The following is a 26,457-nucleotide window of genomic DNA, read 5'->3' as shown; positions in this document are numbered from 1 at the left end:
GAAAACCAGCCATCGATTGTCTCCATGCTTTACAAGCGCTCCAACTATCAATTACTATTATAGAAATTACGTTCGTGTGCCTGTGCGTTCTTCGCTGGTAACAGTGAATTCCATTTACCAATCTGATTATTTTCATCAACCGCGACGAAGAAGGTTTCGCAGGCTCCAATCACACTTAATAACCCGACGGCCCACCCTTTACCCCCCCTCTTATGCAATCTCCAATTTACGCAGCTCCCATACAGCAGACGCGAGACCTTCAATAAGCCTGAACCGGAATTACCCGAGGGCCAATCCGATTTTCTGCCAGGAATAATTCCCCGGTACGCAACGCAGACGCGGGGAGCATTACAGAGCGCGACGTCCGCGTGAATTCATCGCTATCATTATCTCCTAGCCGAGAGCTTGTCAATCGCCGAACGCCCCGTCCGCGGTGGCACTCGTTCATTTGCCGCCATTACGGCTGCGCCAGGTAACCCCGACCCACTGTTATTACATCGCCTCTCGCTACCGTTTTTCATCGACCCTTGTTTTCCCCCGTCAGCCGCGCGAGGAGTCGTCCGTTCGTCCCTGGAACCAGCAGCCGATCATTCTCTCCGTTACGACTCCACGAACAGAAGCAGGGAACGCTTTCGTCCCGCTCGATCAATCCTGTGTTGCGCGTTCTCCTCGACGTGCCACGGTGATATTGCAGTATCAACGAGATCGCCGTGGATCATCGCGAGCGACGCAGGAATAAGCGTGATCCATGCGTGACGAGGAGCTCGTCTCTTCGTTCGTCATCGAACACTGCACGATATTGGCGCGAGTTCCGGGGGAATCCCTCGCTGGTACCCAGCCACTTCCGTTGGCTGAAGATAATTCGATTTTGCAGTCACGAAAAAATAGTGGATCACTGGGTAGATGAGATTTGTGGAACAGTATGGAGTATAGAGAAGAATCAAGGGAGGAATCAGCAATTTTATTCGCTCTCGCAGAAGGTCTACGATTCATGCGAATCGCAGGATCGTTTCCCGGGAAGGCAGGTAATTTTTCGTGGAAAATCAGCCGTGGAAATTTATTCACCCTTCGACCCTCGTCCCGTGCGACCTCGCGGCCGCGTGGAAATAGATTTATTTGTCGAATTAGTATGCATACCGCAGCCAGGCTGGCGGCCTGCGGAGCGAGAACGACACGGGGGACGTGCGAGCGAGCAAAGGTTGACATTAGATCGAGATAGGTATCGGTAAAAAGGATCGCGGCATTCTTTTCACCGTTTCTCCTTTATAAATCTTATTAACGCCGGCATCCGCGGCTGCGGCGGCGGATTATGGATCGAGGTTACAAGACAATCGAGGAAGTATTGAATGGAGAAAACGATCGCGTCTCGTTCCAGGAGTTCCATTCGGAATCGATACGCTTTTACGCCGATCGCCATTGTTGGAGCCAGCGAGAAACACGTTGCCGTACGAACGGTAATCCTTTACGGTCGTGAAATTCTCCGCAGGAGAAAGTATTCGCGACTGGTAGATATTCTAATCGTCGAGCTGATCGACGGACGTGTTATTTCGATATTTCACCGACAACCAGACCCCGTACGTTTGTTTAATCCTTCGAACACGTTCGGATAGTTGAGTGTGTTGTTTATCTTCATCCAGTGGTTCCTTTCGCGCACCGCGACGATAGAACTGCACGGGTAATGGTGGAAGAATTGACAGCGATAACGAGGATAATCTTAGTGCGTTGATTACTTATACAAATAAGCTAATAAGCGAAGAAACGCAGAATTTCGTTTGCGTTAATTAGTATACAACGAGAGAACGCGTGTATAAGCCTCCACGGATAATTAATTGAGTTGACATACGATTACACGGATTAAAAAACAGCATTCCTGGTGGTTATTAAGGTACGATTAACGGCCAGGCATAATCGTAATGAATTAAGTTAAACGATGGTAATGGGTTAATAATGTGGATAATTTCCTTTCCGAGCGGAAAGGTGTTGTTAGGCATTTCTTAGAAATACAACTTTCCATCGACGATTTTTCCGCCGGCTCGATACGTTCCCTGGCATTTTGAAGCTGTCGGCTGAAACGCGATTGGCGCTCGTATCCGAAGTTATCCTCGTGATAAACTGCTTTACGATATTCTTGAACTCTGCCATTTCAACCTCGCGCTCTCAAGTTGAAGATCTAACCACCTCTCCGCGATATGATAATGTTTTATTAATTTTATGCCGCGCGATTTCAATGCAACACGAGACGATTGTTGTTTCTCCGCCGTTTACAAACTGGGTGGTTTCCAACGCCTTATTTAAATCGAACAACGATCATTATTCATTTCGATATGTTCCTCGACATTCTTCGATTATAAATATATCCGACGTGTATCCATCTAATTCCCTATGCTAAACTTGCTACGATTTATTAAAATATTTAAATGAAATGGATATTTATATATCCTCAAAATTGAATAATTATTTAAATACCCATATACGTCCAATGAAATATTGATAAATGTATTTTACGTGTGAAATTCTCAGGATTAAAATTCTAAAATACACCCACGCGTGAAACGTCAGCTTACAGACTCGCGTAGCAAACGAACTCTCTAAAACTTATATCCTCGGAATACAACTCTTAAAAACTCTCGCAGCCACAAACTAACCATAAACTCAAAAATCCAAAAGGAAATTTCCTCAGAAGAAATTTCCTTCAAGCTCCCGAGATCATCTCCATCCGCGAAAACCCACGTCGCAACGTCCAAACGTCTCTCGAATCACGGAAAACCAAAGCTCGCGAACTCGATGGACGCGTAGAGCGTGACGAATCGTCGAAAATCGGCGCGAAAATCCGTGAAAGGAGCCGTGGGCACGCGTGGAGAACAGCTGGAGAACGCGGCGGACGAAGAAGCGTATCTGCGAGCGGCGGAGGCGAGTTTATTAAAATGCGCGCGAGGGAGCGACAGGGTGGGTTCCCGGGTCGCGTGGACGACACTCCCACGGAATATTAAACGCGTCTCTCTGCGCTTCCTCTTCGTCAGCCCGTTCCACCTACTCGCGACATTCGCGCGTTGAGGTAGGTGCACGGGAACGAGGATGCCTCGGCCAGGTAACGCATTCCGCGGATACCCCCAGCCTCCTTTCCATTCGACGTTTCCACCTCCTCGAGCGTAGAACCGGGAACGATCGGCGAAGACGAATGACGCGCGCGGATCGATCGACCGGCCCGCGAATAAATCCGCTCCGCGGAGGTGAACGACGAGGGGAGGGGCGACGTTACACGCGCGTACGATACGCGCGTCGCTGATAAACGGCAGATTACGCGGTTTTTGCGGGCGCACGTAGCGCGTGGTGGTTATGTTACAATTTGTCTCGCGGGGAACTCGCTGGGAACGGCGATCCTCGTTCCTGAATTGGACGAGGGAATCGTTCGGTTCGCGATTCCCTTGGTGGTGTCTTGGGAATGGAAGAGCGTTGCGTTGAGGATCATTCACTGGAGGACGATATCGTGTACAATTCTGAAGCGATATTCCCAGAGGGATAGCACGAGAATCGATGCAAAAACAGGGGCATTGGGCGGAATGGTAAATGAAGCATATTTCAAATTGGTTTAAGTTAGCACTGAATAGTTTAGGGAATAAGGTTTCTAACCCGCTATAGCTTCCTATAATCGTAAAGGCATACACAGAAGTACTCGTATTTCTTTTTCTTCTATACCCTCTACCCCTGTTCTTACGTCCAACTTCATATATATGTTCGAGCGTATCAAGAAACTCACGTGTATCGCGAAACTACCCAGAGCTACCATTAAGTTGAACCCCTCGATTTCACGCGGTATCATCACCAATCATCGGAGATGAGCCCTTTTACTCTACCAAAAACCAGTGAACCGTCTAAGCACCGGAAGATAAAGAGAAACACTGTTTGCACATGCCCCAGTGAGGGTAGTCTCCACTTTGGTGATCACGAATGAACTCATTACCCCGGCTGGTAGACGTTATTAATTCAGGCTCGATCCAGTAACCCATTGGTGGTATCTCGCGTATCTACGAGCGATCGTTGGCCGCGCCTGTGCAAACACCCTTCGAGGAAAATATTTGCACAGGATAACGCGGCCCCTCATTATCGGGGTGGCTGGTCCTCGCGAGGGTCGACCTGGCTGGCCCAGGTGCGGGAAACAGGAGCGATCGTACGCGAGCCCAAGAGCACCAGACGCACACGGTGTAACGCGGTACACGAGACGAGAGAGAGAGAGAGAGAGAGAGAGAGAGAGAGAGAGAGAGAGAGAGAAAGGAAGAGAGTTAGATAGGGGGTAAAAGGGGTGGTATAAAGGGAAGAGGGAGATTGATTCGACATGCATAAATTAGAGAGGATGAGCCTTTATTCCGTGCGCGACTGGGATTGGGATTGGAATTGGGATCCGCGCGTTGTACTGGAGTATAAATTGATGACTGTAGGCAAAAGGCAGGGGTTTATAATAATTAATCTTCGTGCGTGTATGTATATATACGCACCGTCCCTCTCCGATTCTCACCCTTCCACGCGCTTTCTCGATCCTTCGCCGTTCGAGTCTCTTCCGTTCGCGCGAGGAGGCATCTGCCCTGTACCCGATGGCTGATGCTCCTTTTTTTATTTCCGGATGAGAACTCGAATGATAGAGTTTAATTCGGTTTATCCGTTTGGATATCCGCTACCGTATGTCCAAGTCGTGCAAGAGTCGAGTAACAGAAAATTTCGACTTTCCGATAATGAAATATTAGTTCGCAAAATTCTTCGACTCGTCTGATAATCAACCCTTCGATAAGCGGTCGAATAATCGGAAACACGATAGTCGGAAAGCGCGAGCAGTTTGCCAGGAACCAACGAGCTCCGCTGACAAATACGCAGAGCCGTTTGGTCAGAGCTCGCGCGCCCCTAAGCGGCGAGCAGAGATCGCGTCGCGGAGGACGATAAATCACCCCGACGCGACGGCGAGCGTGTGTGGCGCGCGGATGCCCCCCCGTCCCGGTGGTCATTGCTAAATTGAGGAATCGTCAACGCGGCTTAACGCGCCGCGATTATCGTTAATTGATAAATTCGACGAGGCCCGGCGCAATTTATCCGCCGCGTTTCCAACAGTTTATTCGCCGAGCGAATTCATCAGCGGCGGAGGTTCCAGGAAATCCACGAGGGACTTCCCGCGGATTAACCGCGCTCTTCGACTATCGTCCGCTATCCGTCAGTTGTTCTCCGGGAACCGGGCACACGGAAATCTCCGGCTGGGACTTGTTCGCGGGGACGCGAGAGAACGCTGGCGATGTCGACGGGCAAATGCTTGCGTTAGTTAAGATTCTGATTGGACGAGACGGCTAGGAATGTCGTTAGATCACAGCGGGGACTTAAATCTTTGATTATGGAAATTCCCTTCCACCGATCGCGATCATTAAAATTCATCTTATACCCTATCAAGCCGCTTTACTACGATACTTATGCGACGCCCACGGAACTTGTTCGATTGCCCTATGAACTTGCCCTGTGACGAACTTTTACATCCATACGCTTATCCATGCAATTATCATAGTGTAATCGTCTAGCTACAAATTCATTTAGATCTTCGACATCTCGATTGTCGAAGCAGCAACGTTTCATCGTTCACCGGAACTTTAAACGAAAATTGTCTGTTCGCAGGCGTCGAAGTCGCGGCGAGGAGGACACGAGCGTCGTCGTGAACGACGACAGTTCCCAGCAACAGCAGCAGCAATCGGGGTACGTGGCCGGGCAACACGACACAGAGGAAGAGGAAGAGCTGAGGGCGGAGGAGGCGGCGGCGCAGGCGGCGCAGTCCCTGCAGAGCGGCGCCGAGGGCATCGACCCGGACGTACACAAGAGGGTTGCTGCCGTGCAGGTGCAGGTGCAGACGATGGAGGGCGACTGGCGGCCCTACTGCGAGCACCCGCTCTCGGTAGCGACCGCGGCCATGCTGAATCTCCAGCAACAGCACCAGATCCCGATCGTCACGAACCACAGCGACGACCCCGCCACGTCTTACGTCTACGAGTGCTACAAGATACCGGACAAGACCCCCGTGGACGTCAAGTTGCCGTCCACTCACGAACTTTGGTCCACGTGAGTCGAAATTTCTGTTTCATTACGCTACGCTATCGTTTGAAATGTTTCCGCGATCTTCGCGAAACGAAGGGAAGCTGACGTACATGCCGTCTGATGATATTAAAATATTTATACGATTCGTCTGAGGATACACTACGCAAGCTTCTTCGTATTTAACAGCTCTGATTTGCCGCGAATCGTTTGGTAAGACGAGAAAAGTAACTATAATGTATACTTTCGATGAGCTCGTGCAACTCTTTGATACGCGCGAGGTAGAATTTTCGAGTCGAGAACGAAAAGGAAACGCAATTAACTCTTTGCATCGACGATCGTTCTATAAATCTTGAATTTAGTAATCGCATCGAGGCGCCATCGGGCACGCAATTTATTACAGCGACCAATTAACCGAGCAGCGAGAAGACTCCCGTTCGAACGACGAAAAATGGCGAAATACATTGGTATCGCGATGGAAACTATCCGAGACTCGCTGTAGAACGCAGAGTGAGGCATCGCGTCTCAGCGTTGAACCTGTGGCATATTAGTATCTGCGTCTTAAGCCTGCCACGATAAAAATCGCCACTTTCCACAGTTATCCCGCGACGCCTTCCCAGCGAATCGCGCGCGCGCGATCGCAGCGATTGGATAACTTGCGCGTGTGCGCGGAGAATCTCCATAGCGGCGTCATCCTTCTGGCTTCCACCGCGCCAGGAAAGAAAGACCTCCCCGGTGGTCGTGAAACTTTGTCGCCAGCTCTTTTTTTCCCCCCCGTACGAGACGCGTTTTTTGTGAATTATTCCGCGACCTCTTCGCCGCGACGGTTTTTACCGAACGCCAGATGACCGACGTTGATCGAAACGTCTCTCGAGGATGGATGTTCGACGTTCCTGGCTCTCGTGCGATTAAATTGAAGGAAATATTTTTGCCCCGTGTTCCTCTTCTTTTTTTCTCTCTGCCCCCTCCCCCCTCTCTCCTCCCTCTTCTCTCGTTTTATTTCTCTCTTTACGACGTCGTTTGTCATCATTTTTGGAGTTCCGTTGGAAGGCTCGTACTCGAGTATCATGCGATGTAAGGTCCTTTTTTATGCACCCACGGTGTACGGTAATTGTTTTGCGCAAAAACTGCTGCGGAATCATTTGGGTCGCTCGCGGAATTGTTCACGGAAAATTTATATATTTTTTTGCGACGCGTGGTGGTGCAGCGTGGTACATTTATTTGAACCTGGTGGAAGACTGGATCGGTTGATGGCAGTTCGTTGACTATCTTCTTGCCGCAGTGACACTTTTACCAGTATTTTAAATGACTATCTATGATTAGAATTCTAAAATAAGAGAGAATTATGATTTTTACTTCACACGGTAGTGAAAGATAATATCAAACCCCTCTATTTTAGGTATCCGTTGAAATTCATATTCAAACAGTGAACGTCACTTGAAGATTTGTCGATACATAGTAATCGTATTTCGATCGATATTGAAAGCAATTAAAGATGAAAAAATCAGCTGTGAACCGACGAATTTCGTATTTTTTAAGCTACTAGAAATTGGGGGTAGTTGAAATTTGCAGCGCTTCGCCGTCGTGCTAGCTTGTAAATGATCCTACGAAAAAATGATAGAAATACCTTTCGACAGCCGATAGACGTGAACGTTTCACAAAAAATGAGGAACGACGAACGCTCGTCGAGCATGGTAACACGTTTCTAAACCGTGTAAAAGCGAGGATCAAAGGGTTGCGTGCGTGACGACTGGGTGCATCGGTAGAGAACTCGATTAGCGTAGATCGCCAGATAGCTGGCGTGTAAACGTCGCTGAAAACACTTTCAGCGCGGCACGACGCTTTATTAACATCCACGTTTCCCCGTATCTCGATTAATAGTCCCGCGCGCATAATTGAGTGCTTGCGGGTAGCATAATTTATCGCGACTACGGGCTATGTGGAACAATTGCACACGGCTGAGAGACACCTCGAGAATTCTCTCCGACAGAAATGGAAATTCGTCGTCGAATCAACGAGATCTGTTTCCTTTTATTCTTCTTTTCCTCTTTTTTCTTCTTCCGTTCGACGGCACGTGGAAGAGTTCTCATTCACTCGTCGAACGAGACACGTTGGAAATCGAGATTAATGACAAACGACGTCGACATCCCTGTCGACGTACCGGCAGATAGATTTTCTCTGCGAGAGAAACGGATTTATTGTGGAGATTTTATTACCCTATTACGCGCAATTTATGGCGCCTGGATAGGATATTCGTAAAACTGCAAAGCTTGTAGGATATTATAGGCTGGGCAGGAGGTTTCTTTCCATTCCATGTTGCGGTTAACTAGGTGTTTTGTGCGCAGAAGTTTACAGAGTTCATTCTTCCGATATTTTTCCATCGTTTAACATAATTTCACTTAAGAAAAATCAATTTTTCTATAGTTACGATTATTTCTACATCTTTTCGATACATCTGCGAGTGCATCGCTGATCGAATTAAAATCGATTGATCTACTAAAAATTTGTCCGAGGGATTGGTATCAATCCCAGTTGACGCTTCAAGACGGAGGAAACCGACGGAGAGACAACCTAAATGAATATCAAATTCATCAAATCTAATTGATCAATAAATTCCCTGTATATTCTTACTTTTCACAGTTATATAAATTAATGACTCGAATAACCTGCTTAATTAATTTGTGGTAAGGTATTTGACTTCGAAGTACCGTTCGCTCGATGCGGTTGAACAGAATTTTACTAAGTCTTACTGTCTATAAAGAGATTCGAGAGTACGATAAAAAAATTTCTTGAGATTACACGATACGTTAAAGACATTCCACCAAATCGTTCACTGTAATTAGACGCGTGTACGCAGACTTGAAAAAATTTTTAAGTTTTGAAAAAATAAATAAGCGCTCACATTTTGCAAAAAGTTTGTAAATCATACACGACGAAGATGAGGATACTGATTGATAATGAAAGGGACGATAAAAAATTAATGGTTAAGAATCATCATCAAATCGACAAGCTATCCTTCAATGTCCGCCTGTAATTGCGTTCACCCTGAGGATGGGCCTGGTGAACGGTGGCAGGGTTGCGCGAGGCGTCGCTCAACCGAAACGATCGCCTTCTGCATCGATCATGTTGCGAAACCGCGCGGCTTCCGTGCTTAAATCAAACGTGACCGCGTGCTTTTATCGCCGATGGAAATCACAGGTCCACCCTTTCATGGCAGGACGCCACGAAATCGGCCTCCGTGACGCCCCACTGGCTATAAATCCCTAGGATTTCTTCTAGAAGTCAATAGATACCCGTTCTACACAATCGTTATTACTTCGCCTCCTTTTCTACTAATATTCTTTACACAGACACGCTATACGAAGTTCTTTAGATAAATTGCATAATATCTGTTATTTAACTCGATCAGTGTTCCTCTTTTTACATACACGTTACGCGTATCTAAGAATATTTCCTTCGCGAGATGTTAATTTGTTAATTACAATGAAATGTGTCAATCAATACGAAGCGAAAGAAAAAGCTGATGAACCTACAATTTACATAAGCTTTACTATTAAAATCGACAAAGAACAAGTCGCTATATATTACTACCACACACACACACACACACACACAAATCCCAAACAGCTATCTTTCCCATAAAGATTCTGTACCCAGATAGACGGATCTCTAATTCGATTTTCATAACCAATACAACAGAGAAGCGAATAGAAAAACGTTCCTCGAATAGGGAAGCCCCGCAGTCTATATTTGTATCGACGCCTTCCAACGAGACCTTCCGGTCCATTTGCTCGGTTTGCAAACTCGCTCGTCCCGTGAGAGAGCGTCTCTCACGAGCCCACGGATTCCTGACACGGGTGCTCCCTCCTCTCGTATTTTGGGCGACCGAACGGGACCAGCCACCCCAAGCACCATAGACACCATGAGACGGGTATAGAGTGTCTAGCCGTTTCCTCGTGCACCATCCCTTCGTTTCTCCGACGGGGCACCCTTGCCAACTTTTGATTTATATCGGCCGCTTAGCATATTTTGTAATTTACTGTTTGAGAATCCTTAACGTACGGCTCGAGAGGGAGGGGTTGCGAGCCGTCTGGCCAACGGCGAGGAGACGCAACGAGACGAGACGAGACGAGACGAGAGGAAAACTCGACGGTAGAGAGCAACAGTGGCATCGAGATCAGTCAGGGAGCCTCTTCGCGTTACCACCCCGTGGGGATACGCCGCCCTAATCTTCCCTCGCATCTACCCCGGGTGATCGTCCTTCTCTCACCAGCCAGACTCCGTCGTCCCGCCGATTTTTATCTGCTCCGCTATCTGCGCTCGCAGCCAGCCACCGTCCTCTCGTTTCAGCCTCTTTCTCTGGCCCGTTGCTCCTCGATCTCGTACTCCTTCTCGATGGCTCCCGCGGGGACCGCGCGCGCAGATACCATCTCGACAATTTGTACGACGGCGGATCGTTAAAATTGCACGAGAAAGAGAGGAGGACGCACGAGCCTCCGATAGCGGCGGCTTAATCCAATTTCATTGTGTCGCGAGCGTACGGTCTGTGGGGGATACTTCAAGGGAGACACGCCGATGGGAGGCGAGTTTCCTCTTGGATGCGCCAATTATCATCTCGCACAGTTCTGTGCTGGGATATCCTGTTTTTTCTCCTCCGCTCTGCTCTGGGAAACAGCGAAATGCTAGGAACGAACGGTGTAACCGAGCGGGGTTTCAAAAGTTATTCTAAATTCTCGATTTCAAGTAGCGATGGGTTGAAGGCACTTTGAAATGTGCTGTGATTGTAGATAGCCAACGAATAGATGGAATTTAAATGTGTAGGTATTTTAGAAACTATTCGTACATATATGCACAGAGTGATAGAACGTGCATTTTGAAATACCTCTGACTGACAAACAATTTCCCCAATTCGCAGCCTTCTTCTATACGCAGCATTGTTCGTTAAGTAACTAATTAAAAAATAGTTTTCGACAGGTTTCTCAACTTGTTCGCAATATTTGTTCGTGACTTGGTAGAAAGGATCACGACCCGTGAGGTGAAAAGTCGTGTCTTCGCGACCTCGAAACACGGGAGCTTGAAAATTGACGTTTCTTTCGACGCGGTTAAGAAACCGCGATGAGTCTCGCGTTAGAAAGCCCGCGTGGAATCGTCGTAGAAAAACGAGCAGTCGTTGAAAGAAACTCAATTAATCGTAATCGCCGGGACTTTCTCCCGGTGAATCGAAGAAAATTCCGGCGACAGCCGGACGATTCGTCTTACGGTAGCGAAAGAACCCCATCGCACAGTTTTTCCTAACGCCTAGCCGCGATGACGTACGATTTTAACGGTGAAGACGTTTATATTCGCGCGCCAAGAAACTTCTTGGTGAACTCTTGGCAACGGTATATGCCTAACCCAGACCTCGTGCTCGCTGTTCGAGCATATATCCTGACTATTAACGAGAGACACCTAACTCGAAGGAAAATCATAATCCTCCTTCTTCAGCAACGGTGGATATAACACTTGGAAGGTCCCTTGGGTGAAGGCTCGAGCATCTCTAAATAATCTGGTCCTGTGCCTGTGTACAAAGGTCTACCCTGGCGCGTGGAATTCCTGCGAATCGGTTATTCAGGAAGATCGGGTTGGAATTTTTGTGACGTTGGAGATGTAGCGCGAGGTGGATACGAATAAAATGACGGGCGGGTGCCAAGGTGCTGAGTGACAACGTTCGTGCGACGAGAGGGTCGGTTTGAATACTTTTTAAATCAATTCTTCGATTCACTTTAAACTAACCATCATTGATTAAGAACTACGCGTAAAACGAGACTCCGATATTTTGACATTACGTACGTTCGAATTTGCATAATTTATTATAATAAATCGTCCGTGATGCGGCGCAACTTTGTCCTTTCTGGAAAGTTTCTTAATCCTCGGCGCTTGGCCGTCGACTAAACGGAGCGAGAGTTACGTTCATAGGCGGATCGTAATTACATCCAGCGCTCGGTGCCATCGTGGAAATCAAGGACCACGATAAATTCGCGCATTCTATGGGTCTCCTTAGACCTCCGCAAAGTTTGTAAACCATCCCGTGACGGCGCTAACGACAGTCGAGGATTCCGCGTGGTTGCGCAATCCCGAAGACACGGCAGTAAAGTACATCGAACTCCGGCGAACTTTATGGGTTTCGTATTAATTGAACACCTTCCACTCAATTCGAAGGGCGGAGGGGAAACGAAAGTCCGCCATCGCGTACGAGGGATATCCTGCGAGCCTCGTGTTCCACTGAAATCGTGCGATTCATAAATTCCTCGGACGGGAATTCCTTTCAGAGATTACGAACGCGTCGAACGATCGATCGATCGAGACGCTGGTGTTTAAAAAGCCGGCCAGTTTTTCTTTCTGTTCGCGCCTCGCGCGTTTAGGCGCGATGGAACGACGGTCGAGGCTTGTTTAGAGGCAGGCCTCGATTTCAGGCGAAACGATAAATTGTCTATCTTGATACGACGACGATCGAGCCCGCGGAATTGTCGCGGCTGAAATGTGAAAGTCAGCCGGGGAACATTTTCGTCCGGACACCGTGATAACGCCGCGGAATTTACGAGGCCGGAGACTTCGACGCAGCTGTACCACGCGGGGCCTCTAGTATTTTAGACACGTTTCTGCGTGTTTTATTCTTGTACGTTACGTGCACACGATCTGTACCGATCTCTAGCGCGGGGAATGTTCTCGTTCCCTTTATATCACGCGGAGCAAAAAGAATTTTGCAAACGCTGCCCACCACTACTTAATCCCTCGAACGTTCCACGGCCGAGCGTTGTTCGGTTTGCGTTGAATTTGTCATACGACGGTTGCGACGGTTCGAAATGCGTCGAATATGCCGAACGAAACGATGTTGTAAAAAGGTACACCGATAGCAATCGTTTCTATTCGCTATTCAAACCTTTCGGATACACGGCGATCGTGCTCGTTTATGTGTGTAAGATATATTAAATTTGCGGAGTTTGGACTGCTTGAGATATGACGATCGAAGTGGACATTGATAGTCGCTGTAGAAATTCATCAAAATTAGGAGCAACCAATAATTGTTGTTAGAATATCAAACCGTAATCGAAAAACTGCAGTATAGAAGTTTCGCAATTTCGGGAGGCATCTCGTTCGAGCATGAACATATCTATTCCATCCATTAGAACGCGACCTGCGAATGAAAAATATCGAGTAACCCGCTGTTCCGTAACCAAGAAGAAGTCCAAGGAAAATCGCGTTCCGTCTTGCGAAATCTCATCAACGGTAATCCCATTAGCAGCGACCGCGACCCACCAATCATCCCAGGAGACAATGCAAGCGGAATACTTCCGTTCTGCCCAAAGTAGCCGTGTCCAACGTTCGAATGTCCTCATCAACAACGTCCATCTTGGTCGAGATCTCGCGCGCGCACGAGGACCCTCGAAAGAGGAGGCGCGAACCGCGTTACCCTTAACGACGCGAAATTATTATTATCTCGGACAGGGGACGGTCCCATTAAGCGGCGTAAAGTTTTGCCGGCTGGCAAAAGCTTGGCTCGATCGCGAGCAAGAGAGAGAAAGGGAGAGAGAGAGTGGCGGAGAGGTTCGCGCGAAGATAATGTCGAACGGGGATGGCTGTTACGCTCCGGTCGAGTCACTTATGGCGCGCCACGGGGTTGCAGCGTCGGCGTACGGTTTCACAGCAAGCCGCCGCCGTAAAGCCGGTCCCGGGACATCGTCGTTTTAATCTAAACGCCCGTGCTTGTAAGTGACAACCGCGATACGCGACCCTCGGAGACCGGAACGAAGGAAATGAGCGGATTCCCGCTTGGATCGCGTGCAATTCGAGCGGTCCGCGACAGGAGATGTGTCCTCGCTTCTTAAATGGATTCCGCTGCCCCCTGGATGGTTTGCGAGCGACGGTTGGATCGGACCAGAGATCGAAAAGCAGACAGGATGGAAAATCCGTAGGACAGCCACTTTGTACTCCAATTGGAAACGCGACTTTTCGCGGACGTTCGAAAGCGGTGGAGTTGTAATAACGTACATCGGTGTACTTGTTGGATTAGGTTCGATATTAGATCGGTGTAGCCGGATATTTGATTTCTTAACTACGAGTTACAGACATTTCACTTCCACTTCTAAATGCGAGCTGACCACCTTGTTCGTTTAAAGCGAGCCGTGTATTTTCGTCCGCAGGAAATGAGACAGCGTTATCGATAGATCGATTTTACTAGAACAATCTCACGATTTACTCTCAGACAATTCACTTTGGTTCCCAGATAACTAAGCGATCGAGCGGACATCGAATCTGCATAGATAACGTTGATAAGGAGATTAATTCGTCGAACCACCCCCTTTATTCGGCTGTTATCAACGCGGACTCGAAGACAGCCACGGCGACCGATCGACCAAAACGGCGAGCACACGCATATAAATCCGTTCTCATTGGACAGATTATGCAATTTGACGATGGAAAGTTCATGTTTCGAGGGATTAGAAACTGAAGTATCGGCGTCGATATTGTTCGCCGCGTTCGCCGCGTTCGCCGTTTAATCGTTCGCTCGTAATCCGGCCGGGTGTCGCGGAGTTTTTGTCGGTTCTTTCTCCTCGACACGCGATAGCGTATCATTACATCTCTGACTTATGTACATACGCGCATAGCAGCCGGGGGGATGCATTACGCGTTGAGAAATGGAATTCGAACCGATCGTTCGCTCGCGGTGGATTTCATTTCGCCCCGCTTGCGTTTCCTGTCGTTCGCGATAATAACGTTGTATCCGTTCGAATTGATCAATCCGCCGCTTTCGAGAACCAGTTCACCGGCGGTGTTCCTTATTTTTCACTCCCGTTCGACGAATCCAACGATCGAACGGGACGAAACACGTCCTATCGATGGAAACTCTGTTCTCCTCGCGTCGTTAAGCGCGAACGTGACCGAGGAATGCTTCTTGCTGGACTCTCCACGAAGATTGCTGTTATTTCGAGTTATCAGCTCGCGTTGACAATGAGCAAACTCGCGGAGATATCCGATGATGGTCGAGAACTCGGATACCAATGCTGCATCAAGCTTTCTCACTTTTCCACTTGCAATAAAATTCGTTCAAAGTAGTTCTAACGTCTCTGCGTAACTCTATGTTACGCATACCCCGAAATTAAGAAGCGATCCGTAGAAAAGAAACAGCGACAGACGTCGTAGCAGGGTTAACAAGCAGTGCTAATCACCGCGCGTTCTCTCCTCGCCAACTAAAAACCTGTCGCGATGCGAAATTTGGTGGATTTCCAAGCTCGCTTGAAACGTGCGCCGCGGACGCATTAAAACGAGACCTGCTCTATTATCTCGCGAGCGTGTGAAAGGAACAGCGTGACGGTCACGTTGCTGGAGTCATTAAAAGGTCGAGTTTTGACAAAGGCAGTCGGCGATGTTCGCAATGACTGACCGCGGTGTCACTTTTTATTGCGCGGCACGGTTATCATTACGCTGGGATCTTGTGCGGATGAAAAAAAAAAAAGCGACGCCTTCGTACTCGCGCGACGCTTGTGAGTACGCGCGTCGCGGCGGGTCCGTTTCCAGTGGCGCATGAATCATCCCTCGAAGGTGGTCATTACACGTTTCGTGCGTCATCTTTGAAAGTCGCGCCGCGTACTTTCTCGAATCATTAACCGATTTGGCGACAACGGCTCGCGGATACCGGGTCCGGCAATTAGCTTTGTTCATTTTCGAGTCACGCACGGAAGTTAACGAGACTCTTGAGGGGGTAGCAGGAAGGATGGACGATGAGTCTGGAGAAATAAATTGAAAACGATAGAAGAATCCTCGAATTTCATTGTCATAAGAGCCTCGAAGCTCGAAAATTCTCGATCGTCTCGGGGGAACAAACGAAAAGAGGCTTAAATAAAACCAGAGAAGAATGTTAGAGGAAGTTGGTAAAAAGCTAGAGACACGAGGGGGCACGGGGCGTAGAGTGTTCCACCCCTTCCACAGTGCCCAGCGAGATACGTGTAGCGCGGTCTTAACTCCTTATTACGCGTCTGGTCGGCCGGTTATCGTTACGCGGAGATCTGTCGACTACGAGGAACCTGGCGTGCCTACTACAAGGCTGGCCTCTGACCCACTTGACGAGGGCCTCGTGTCACGTCGTAAAACGAAACGGGCCCGGTGGAACAGGAATCGGGCCGCGGGACGAGTGCCACGGCCCGTTCTCGCTGTCCGCCGGTGCTTTATGCCCGACACGTAACGCGAGCGCGTTCCCCTTTATTTGAATTTATGATCACAAAACGCTGTAAACGTTCTTCCTCCTTCTGCTCCTCGGTGGCGCACACCCGCGCCGGTTTTAGCCCCGATCGCTTCGCCGCGAGCGCTGCCGCGATTCATCGCGCGTTCCTTTTGCCAGCCGCGCCGCCTCTCGCCGCTAGAAACCGGACTAGATTGGGTTTTATGGGTCCTACGGGGGACTACGTCGAGGACGGTGTAATCGCGGGAGGAACCGGACGAGGGAAAACTATTATCCTGGATAAAATGAAGGCTGTTACGATGAGGCGTGAGATCGAAGAGATAGGGAGTTTCTGTTGGACTGCCCTCGATGGGGGTGAACGTTCTTGGTCTTTCAGAGGAGATTTCTGTGTTTATTCGTTTACTTATTTGTCGCGAGCGATAGGAACGTTACTGGCTCGCGGAAAGATATAATTTCGTTTGTTCACCTTGATCTTTAGTCTACGTCAGAACCCAATAATTTCGTTTACTTATTCAATAACGCAGTGTCGATGATAGGTTATTTATTATTACATTCATTGGATTCGAATCATTCCTGTATACTTTAAAAACAGACGTTCTTATATGGTACGATAAAAAAAAGTCCAAGAGACTTCTCTATCCAGATGAAGATTAATGATTTGGATGATTGATGGGATAGAATTTGCTGGGGATACAGAAATTAACGAGATATGAAAAAGGTAAATGGTATAATTGACAGAGGCAAACATCTTCGACAGATTCCACAGAAATTCCAAATGCGAATTGGCATTTTTCGAAATAAAACGGACAATCGAAACTATACGACGTTAGTTTCTTAGAATCCAGAACTGGATTCCGAATCGAGTGCGATCAAAGACGTGTTAGTGCCTTCGATGTCCGCTAATTCTCTCTTATGAAACGGCAGCCGTGAGGTCGCGAAATAATTCCGGTTCTCATGCCCATTTTCGAGGTTAAAAGTCTTCCTGTTTCGCAACGGAAAGTCCGGTTCTTTCCGCGGTCGAACCGCGAGCGAGCAACCCTCGCGAGAAACGCGACCACATCGTGCCACATGACGCTATGAGATCGCGACAGCCTCGACGACGTGTCAAGTGTGCTTTTGACCCCGCGATCTCGATAGCCGGTTCCCTTGCTCCGACGTTGCTAGACCGTGACGAGTTTTCGCGGCCGTGCAATCGAAAAGCACCAGTAAGACAACGGAACCACCGTTTCTTGGTGCATCACGATTCAAATACCAACAAGGCGATCGAAATAAAAGTGTACGATAAATAAATAAGGAAGATTTTAAATAGGAACATGATTCGCGAGGACGTCGATTTGTCCTATCGTCGACGTCCAACGCTACTGGCGTTCAGTCTTAACTTTGTAACACAAAATTGGTATCAATTCTCGCACTGTAATCGAGGTTGGCCAATTCAACAGTTTCTCCTTTATTAATCATTAAATAAAATAGTGGATTATAGTAGAAAATGATTTCGTCGAGCACTTTTAATGTCGCTTTGCCCGGTTGTTTCGTCGTTCAATCGTTTCCATGTATCAGGACCCATCTAACAGTAAGAGCCAAAAAAGGAAGGCGAAACAGAAGTCACGCATCGAGATCATGATCTACAAAAGCACAAGCTAGGCATGCCCGACATATCAAACTCCGCCGGGCTTCCAGGAACAGGACAACGGTTCTAGGAATGTACACGATGGAACGTTTATCCTATATTTCGGTATGAAAGAGATAGATCAGAAGCGTCCCATTAAGATCAACGTCGCGGAGTACATTACAAAGAAAGATTCGCATCAAAATCAAGATACCCAAAAGCACAAGCAACACGTGTCCGACATACCGAATACCCCAAAAACTTCTCGAAACCTTGTCTTCCAGAAAAGAAATAGAACAAACCCCCGTAAATAAAAATTGCTGTCCGTCAACAATTTTTTAATTCGATACCACGATCAGATAGGAATTGCAGACTCCAAATCGTCGAGTTCTAACACAGAATGCAGAGTTGACCTTAAAATCTACGTCGCGATTGTCTCGAGTTGTACACTTTTAGCATACGATTGCGCGCAAAGAAAATACGACTACTGACACACTTACACATTCGCGAAATGATATCCCGTTAGATTGGAAAATTATTCAAACGAGGATACTTCGAGCCTTCCACTTGCTTCGATCCAATTAGAGACCAAACGTACCACAACCACGCCAGCCAAAGTAACCATACGGAAAGCATTAGTGTCCTATTAGTACTTCACATAGCCGAGAGCGCCCAATCATTCGGTAAGCAGAACCGCTTATCGATACGATGTATCCTCGAGTGCTCCAAAAAGGGGGATCTCCTAAGGCGAAGATGAAGATCTCCGAAACGTCCAACGGTATCAAACTGCTTAATCCGGGAACGGGGTAATTCGCGTCCGAGGGAAGGCTTGCACGCGTCGAAGAGAAGCTGCGAGAGGCGCGACGGGAGAAATGGCGGAAGCCCTGACTGCGTCCACGCCGCGTGCATTTAAATTCGCCGGCGGAACGTCGAAAAACCCGCCACCAGGGTATACATATGCATACCACATACGCGCGTGGCGCGTGCTGCGCGCACAGGTGACGTGCGTGCGTGCGTGCGTGCGTGCCCGTCGAGGCAAAAAGCCCGCGTTCGTGGTGGAAAAAGCGGCGAAAGAAAAAGAGAGAAGCGAAGAGGAACCAAGCCAGTCCCTGACAATAATAATCGAAACGAGTGACCCGACCCGGTATAGCGCCACGGACCTGTCCTGCGAGTTCGAGAGCGACAGGTCTTGGGCACGCACACTCTTCCGATACGCCCGATTTCCGGTTCGAGGAACGACGATTCCGGTTCCGAACCGGGCCCAGCCTGGTACCGCAAGCTCGTCAACGTGAACACGCGTGCGTACCATGGCCTGACCTTTGTGGGAAGATCGACCTGTAGAGACGATGGTTCCTGGTGATGCGCCTTCGATGGGGTGTTTAGTGCTTCCTTCGTTTTTTTGTTTCGTTTTAAAGGTGCTCGAGAGAATACTATATGGTTGATATATTTTCGGGTAGAATCAGATGTACGTATGTAGTTCGTGACGGCGTGTAGATGAAGATTTTAGTCAACATGATAAGCGTCCGATGAATTATAGATGGAAGTGTATTTATAAGGGGTAGTTTTTTAGCTGTGGTCTCCTTAGGTGAAAGTTGATAGAAAAACTGGTAGAATAATTTGTAGAGTGTCTCCATTCACAGATCGGCTATAAAAGTGGTATTAGGGAGCTGACTGAGATGGAGAGAACACAGGACGAGTGTATCTGGTGACCAAGAAAGTTTAGAATTCTCGAACGAAAACAAATTACAGGAACTACTAATTGGACACGTAGCTGTACATTCAACTTTCTACGCCTATTTTACACTAGATGCGTCTGTACAGATATTTCCTGAAAATTCCTTTGGAGACTCCTACTCTCCTCCGTGATAAAGTTGTGGAGATTTCGAAATGTTAAACATCGAATTTCCCGAAACCTCGCGCATATTCCTCCGCGTTTTCCTCGAGTAACCGTGCACATGGACGCGCGTACGCGGTGACGGGAGTCCACGAGCAGACGGTGACCCTTCGACGACCCAACGACCTCGGAGGTTCGCGTGTGTACGTCTGTCTTCTCGTCGATAATGCTGCACCGTAAGCGCGTAATTGCCTCTTTTGCGCGTACGAACGCAAACGGTACGCGGGTTGCGTGGCGACGTGGCTAAAACGGCGCGGTCGTGTAACGTTACGTGGAATAATTTGCTCGTCCGTGTACGGGGAAACAGCCGCGAATTCATGAATTCGTGGAAACCGGCTTGAGAATTACCGCATAGGAGGTGATTAAACTGTGCCGCGGCTTCGTGGGTCTCTTCTGGGCCCGATTCGCCTCCGTGATTTGCGTTTCGTACGCGACCGGGCTGAAGCGGGTTCCCTGTGCCACTTTGCAATTTGGCCAAATCATAGCTTCGCTCGTTCTTCTTTCAAGGAAAATTTATGTAGTCCGGTGAAAGCGTCTGTGGATGGCTTTTTTCCGAGAACTTCGTGCAAAGCTGTTAGTCAAATACTTGCGAATGTTATTTATTTCGATTCGTGGAAGAGAAATTCGTCACTTAAAGGCAATGTATAAACATTGGTCACTTCAGTTTTTCATAGGAATTCTTCATCGTCGTATAATGTGCTCGATTCGATGGAAACACGCGGTTGATTAAGTCCTTCGTATCAAACGCCAGAATTGCACGACACGCAACGAGGCTTTATAAATTATTGAAATGGAAAGGAGGAAATTGAAATATCCTGTTGTTACAGAGGTAATAGGAATCTACACGCGAATTATCCTGAGCTTTATTGGATGCAAATCGAAAAAATACGCGTTGCCGAGGTATCGACATTTCCCTTTTTCAAATTGAAGAATCGCAATTCATACGTGTATTTCAATCCAAGTAGCGATTATACTTCTTCATCGAATTAGCATTCGCACAATTGCACAACTGATCGGTGTAAAAACTACCAATCTTAATCCACTATAACGAAGATAAACGAGAGTCTTCTCCATCTAATACGAACAAAAATGTGATGATTGCAATTTACAATTCCCTTATTTTAATTAAAAATCTAGGAACTAATAGTTCTAAATAGTTTGAGCAGCGCCTTGCAAGACCACACGATTCTCGCGTTATCGCTTTATCATCTCGATAGAAATGATCAAAAACAGAGATTATAAAATAATCGCTTCTATAAAGACAAAAGTGAAAAAAACAATGTTAAAATTCCTCGAGAAAGTATACAAAAAACGATTCGCGTGATACGAAACGTGTCGCTTGCACGGAGAAAAGAAAATTTCCACCAACTGGAATCTGTCAACGTCACTCTCGGCTCCCAAGGGATTAACACGTCAACGATTCATGCGAAAAGAATCAGCCATCCCCGCGGCGTCGATCCGCTCTCGAACGCCAGCCACCCCTTTATGCACCGAACGCGTCCGTCCAAAATATTCACGAGACGTCAGACAAGCTTCAAGTCGGTACTCGCGCGTATTCCCCGGGCTGATTCGCGATCTCCACGGATCTCTCATCCGGTCCTACATCAGGGATTAGCATCGCATTACCGCGGCGGCTGCATTTCGAGTACGAAGCGGCGGAACGAATGCGCGTCTCGACGCGCAACGACTCCCTGGCCCGGGGATCCATTTCACGTAAGCCGAATTCATGAGGCATCGGCTGACGAGGCGTCGCCTCCGGTTATGAGAGGCCGTCGCGGCATTCCGGCCGCGGAAAGGACAACAGAGCCGTACAGACGAGCTTCCTCCTCTTCTGGGTTCACGCAGGTCGTTTTTCCATCGCTCCTATCCGCACCTCTTCAGGCACAAGTGTGCCGAGGGCGACGACGTGTCGCGTACCCTCCTCCCTACCCTCCAACATTTTTCTCCGTTTCTTTCTTTCTTTCTCGTTTACCACTGGTGTCACCCTTTCCCCTCTCGCATCTAGCGATGGAATCTGTCCCTCTGTCTCTCTCTCTCTCTCTCTTCACCACGGTCTCCTTCTCTCTCTCTCCGTCTGGCCTCGAGCGGAGGCTACGTACGCAGAGAGGCCGGAGGCGGAAAGCACGCGGGCAAGGGGAGCAAAAGAGATGGAGGAATTACGGAGAAGGAAGGAGAGGAGAGGGTTAGACGAGTGAGATCAGGTATCAAGTGTAAAAAAAGAGCCATTGTACGGGAGCATCTGACCGTAGGGTAGGTACCACAGTGGCGATGTTCAGCGGGCAGAAAGAGAACGAAAGAGACACGCGGCTCTTGTACCTCGTCGGCTGGAGATACGCAGAGTGAGAGAGAGAAAGAGAGAGAGTGAGAGGGGGATGGGACGGAGGCCAGGGACCGGTGAACCTGGCGGTGGTTGCCACGACACGGCAAGGACGAGAGCAGGGATGGTAGAGAAGGGAAGGAAAAAAAAGAATGCGCGGGCAAAAAGAGAGGAAGAAAGAGAGAGAGAGAGAGAGAGAGAGAGAGAGAGAGAGAGAGCTCCTCTGCTCGCATGCACCGAGAGCGTTGGCAGTTTATAAGGGTCCCCCGTATTGTGGATACGTATTATCATGCTAAATATAACATGTTAACTACTTCGCATAATGCCGGCCCGCGATCCTCTCGATTCTTCACCGTACGACCGTTCGGCGAATCGCGTTTCCGCGCCCAGAAAATTTTATTGCCGCCGTTCAAGCAGATGCGACGCGATCCGCCGTCAGACCCGAGGAAGACGACACTGGCGTTGCCGTTTCCCAACACCCGACCGCTGGATACGAGAACGCTCCTCGTACGTGGAACCAGGAAGAGCGTAACTCGCGTACACGATCCGTTATTTATGGGCGAGCAGCTTTCACATGCAAAAATTCGGATTCGGAATGAGGATTCGCGATAATTGAATCGCGTTACGCGCCTTGGAACCAGTTCACTCGGGGACACGGCTGATCGAAGTGGCTTTCGAACTGAACGCTTCTGATTAATTCGAAAATATTACGGTACCGATTCTCTGTCCGCTACTTTTTCTGCCCACTGTTCTGCCCAGCCGTAATCTTGGTGAACTAGTTTTGAACCAAGAGAGCAGAAGTTCGCCAATCTAAAGAGTACCGACGCACCGTCGAGCAGCGAAATAAGGGAGCTTTGATAGATTTTCCGAATTAACCTCGGAACAAGAAAACAGATTGCATTGTTCACGGTATAAAGGAACGAAGCCGTGCATAATTGATAGAGGATTGAAAGGAACGCGTCGGTGGTTATCGTTTATATTTAGTAATGATTGGAGACCATTGATATTTATTCACACTCCTTTATCTGACTTTTTTTTTTACCGAGAAACGCCACTATTGCGAAACAGCCAGGCCATAGCGTAGTTATTGATGAGACACATTACGCATTTATTCGCCGTGTCGGACCTTGAAAATCTATGAATTAATTATACTCCAGGTACGTACGCCTGTGTACGCACGAGCGTTACGCGGTGCTCGATGATATCGTCATTGTGCCGGCGAGAGATGACAAATGTACCGCAGAACGTAGCGTTGTCGAACGTGCCATTCTGCCTTCATCGTAAAACGTCCGCGGCGAGCAATAAATTGCTCCGCTCGTTAGCTAATACCGTATTAACATTATTATAACTTCCCACGGGGCATGGATCCAGTCAACGTTTCAAATGTAATCGATTTACCAAGGGAAACCAAGAGATGGAAAGAAACGATCGTCCAGCCGCTTGGAAAGCCTGTCATTATCGTATCAGCGGAACGTTCGAATCTATTTTATCAGAAGGAAAAATTGACCACGATTAATCTATCGAGCCCCGTGTTTGCGCGGAACACCGTCCAACATCGTTTGCATCGTACGAGAATTAGTCTTGTTCTATTACCGACAAGGATGTAGTCGCAGGTGCTTAAATTATTTTAGATTAATTGTGCGATAGATTGTCAAGTTCGCTGGTAGAAACTTCTCGAACAATTCTATGCAGATATTATAAGAAGCAGCGATACATGGTCCCAAAATAAAGATTCGTTGTGTGCAACTCGGAAAAGCGATGACTTAAACACTCCCTAATTCCACGTGAACGAATGAAATCCCGAGCATCGACTCGTTACGATGTACACTGTTACCCTTGCATTCCGAATGAGCATCAACCATCTCGTAGAGCCTTCATTACCCTAAGAATCGCCGATGCAAAGAGAGAAGGCAGCGTTTCGTTCGCGACTCGATTCGACACGCGCACTTAGCGCACGGTCGATCGATTCCGAATCGGCAAAGTCGACGCGCAAAAGGAGTATAGCAGTTAAAGGTCGATTCTCCACGGACTGTTGAAGGGGTGTGATGGGCCAGAAGCTGCTGGTGCAGGAGGCGCCTGGCTCCGGTTCCGGTTCGACGAATCGCATGGAAGGCGGTGAAGGCGCCGGGGGAGGGGAGCTGCAGCACTTCCTCCATCAGTACAACCAGCAGTCCCACAGTCCCGGGCAGAGCCTGCAGGGTGGCCTTCCGCTTCCGCTTAGCCCGCAGTCCCTCAGACACGACGGCTCCTCGAGCGTCGGCATCGCCGGCGTCAAAAGGGAGCCAGAGGACCTGAGCTCGTCGCGAGGGGCGCAACAGTCCAGCAAGAGGCACAAGCAGGAGCAACCGGAGAGTCCCACGCCACCGGGGATGTACCATCATCATCAACATCAACTACAGGTGAGTCGATCCAGTATTTATTCGCGACGATACTTTTCAAGTCTCTTCATCGTCTCGCACTGTTTGCGAACGATCGATAAAATATCCCGTATATCGTTCTTCTCACCTCGAGAAGAAATTGGGCAGTGACGAAACGACGGAAACTTGCGACGTAGGTTACGTACATGTTTTAAAGTATACAGATGTCCGTTATCAAGCTGCACCGCGTTAAAATAACCAGAAGGAAACATACTCGGATTCATTGTCCACGATAAACGATTGTTATCTTTGTTTGCCATACGATACGTAGAAAGGAATGAAGTCGAGGTGGTCACGCGTGAAAAGCATCAATCTTTGAGATTATTGTCAGCGATAAAATTTATGATAGATAACAGATTTGAGAAATCCTGCAGTGACGGGTAGTTTTATAAATTGATTGTCACGCCTATGTTTTTATCTGAACGTCGCAGCGAATTCCGAGTCCGACGCTGAAGCCATCAATGATAATGCTAAGAGGCCACTATCAAATGCTGACAATCGGAGAAAGCGTTGAAATCTTTTATTTTACCCCCATCGTACGAGTCTCTTCTAATTACACGGATCTAGCAGAACAAGCCTAATACTCGCAGAAGTCTGTCAGAGATTATCGACAAGCAGCCGGCAAATGGGCGCGAGTAACTTTCAGGATTCCAGTCCAATCCGAGCAAACATGCTCGACACTACCTGTCCCGATAAACGTACGTGACACTATCCAACCGAGTACTCGATCAAACCCGGCTGTGGCCCATTGCGATTAAAATATACGCCGCGATTGGAAACCAATAAAAATTACCGACACTACCTATCCTGATCTAGATAGAAGCATAAAACACTACCAGCTCCGATTCTTAGCAGACAAGCGTGCGTCATTGCTGGATTTCATTATGACAAATACATCGGACAGTATCGAACTCGATCTCGATGAAAACGAAGGATATTAGATATTGACACGACCTCGAGATTAATTCTTTATGCTCTGCCACGTTTCATAGTGAAATCTGCAATAACAATCACCTCTGATTAATGCAAGTGCATAACTTTGGTGTTGCAATGCCCGAGCGTTACTTATAAATCCACTTCTTCAATTTTTATTTACCTCTATTCGTTAGGTTCTATCCCTTAAAAGGCAGCCCTTTACGAGCATGTTTCCGCTCGCATTGTTCCTTATGCAAAAGTAGCTATGTTTTCAACGAAGACGCAACGATGTGCAAATTGCAGGTACAACAATACGGCAGCCCCTACGACCCGTACAACTCGTGCAGCCCCCGGCTACAGTCCACGGCGTATACGTCGACCTCGGCGACGGGCGCGGCGAACGCTGGAAACCCGAGCGGACTTCACCAGGAGGCGACCGCTGTCTACGTGACCGGCGACGCGCTGCCACCGTTGGCCTCCTCGAGCTCCTCGTCGTTGTCCACCACGACCGCTTCGTACACGAGGTACGAGGTTGTGCCAAGCTCTTACGCGACGACACACGCGATACGCTCGTCCTCGAGCAGCAGCAAAGTCCTGACCGTTGATCTTCCCAGCCCCGACTCCGGGATCGGCGCGGACGCGGTCACGCCCAGGCAAGACCACCACCCACCCACGGCGCTCCATCAGGTTAGTCGAAATTGGACGATCATTTAACCGAATCCAATCAAACGTAGCAAATTGCACGGCAAGTATGAAACGAGCTATAACGCGCGGCGTGTGTGCGCTTCGGTGCGAGTAATTTGTCTTCAAGTTCGTGTTCGCGCGAGTCTAATTACTTGTCTCGATGTCGTTTCAATTAAAGTAGCGGGACTTCGAGTAGTCGTTTTTTTTTTTCTTCCTTTCTTCCTTTCTTTCTTTCTTTCTTTCTTTCTTTCTTTATCGTCGCGATGGAACTTCTTGCGCGTTTACGACTCGCTTGAGACTCATACCTCACGGTAGCGCGCTGTTCGCGTCGATCAACGCGCGTTTCGAGGC

General features: G+C 48.3%; 1 protein-coding gene across 3 annotated transcripts in view; it reads left to right on the top strand.

Moving 5' to 3' along the window:
* The window catches only part of Grh (grainy head), a 140,108-nt gene that overhangs the window by 96,176 nt on the left and 17,475 nt on the right, over window positions 1-26,457 (top strand). For all 3 annotated transcript variants that reach the window (XM_076905175.1, XM_076905166.1, XM_076905185.1), the window contains exons 4-6: window positions 5,647-6,084; window positions 24,129-24,489; window positions 25,726-26,109. In XM_076905175.1, coding sequence (XP_076761290.1) covers window positions 5,647-6,084; window positions 24,129-24,489; window positions 25,726-26,109 — 1,183 coding nt within the window. The remainder of the gene's footprint in view (window positions 1-5,646; window positions 6,085-24,128; window positions 24,490-25,725; window positions 26,110-26,457) is intronic.

The sequence above is a fragment of the Xylocopa sonorina genome, chromosome 1, assembly GCF_050948175.1.
Source record: "Xylocopa sonorina isolate GNS202 chromosome 1, iyXylSono1_principal, whole genome shotgun sequence".
Classification (NCBI taxonomy): Eukaryota; Metazoa; Arthropoda; class Insecta; order Hymenoptera; family Apidae; genus Xylocopa; species Xylocopa sonorina.
This window is presented reverse-complemented; position numbering and strand designations above follow the sequence as displayed.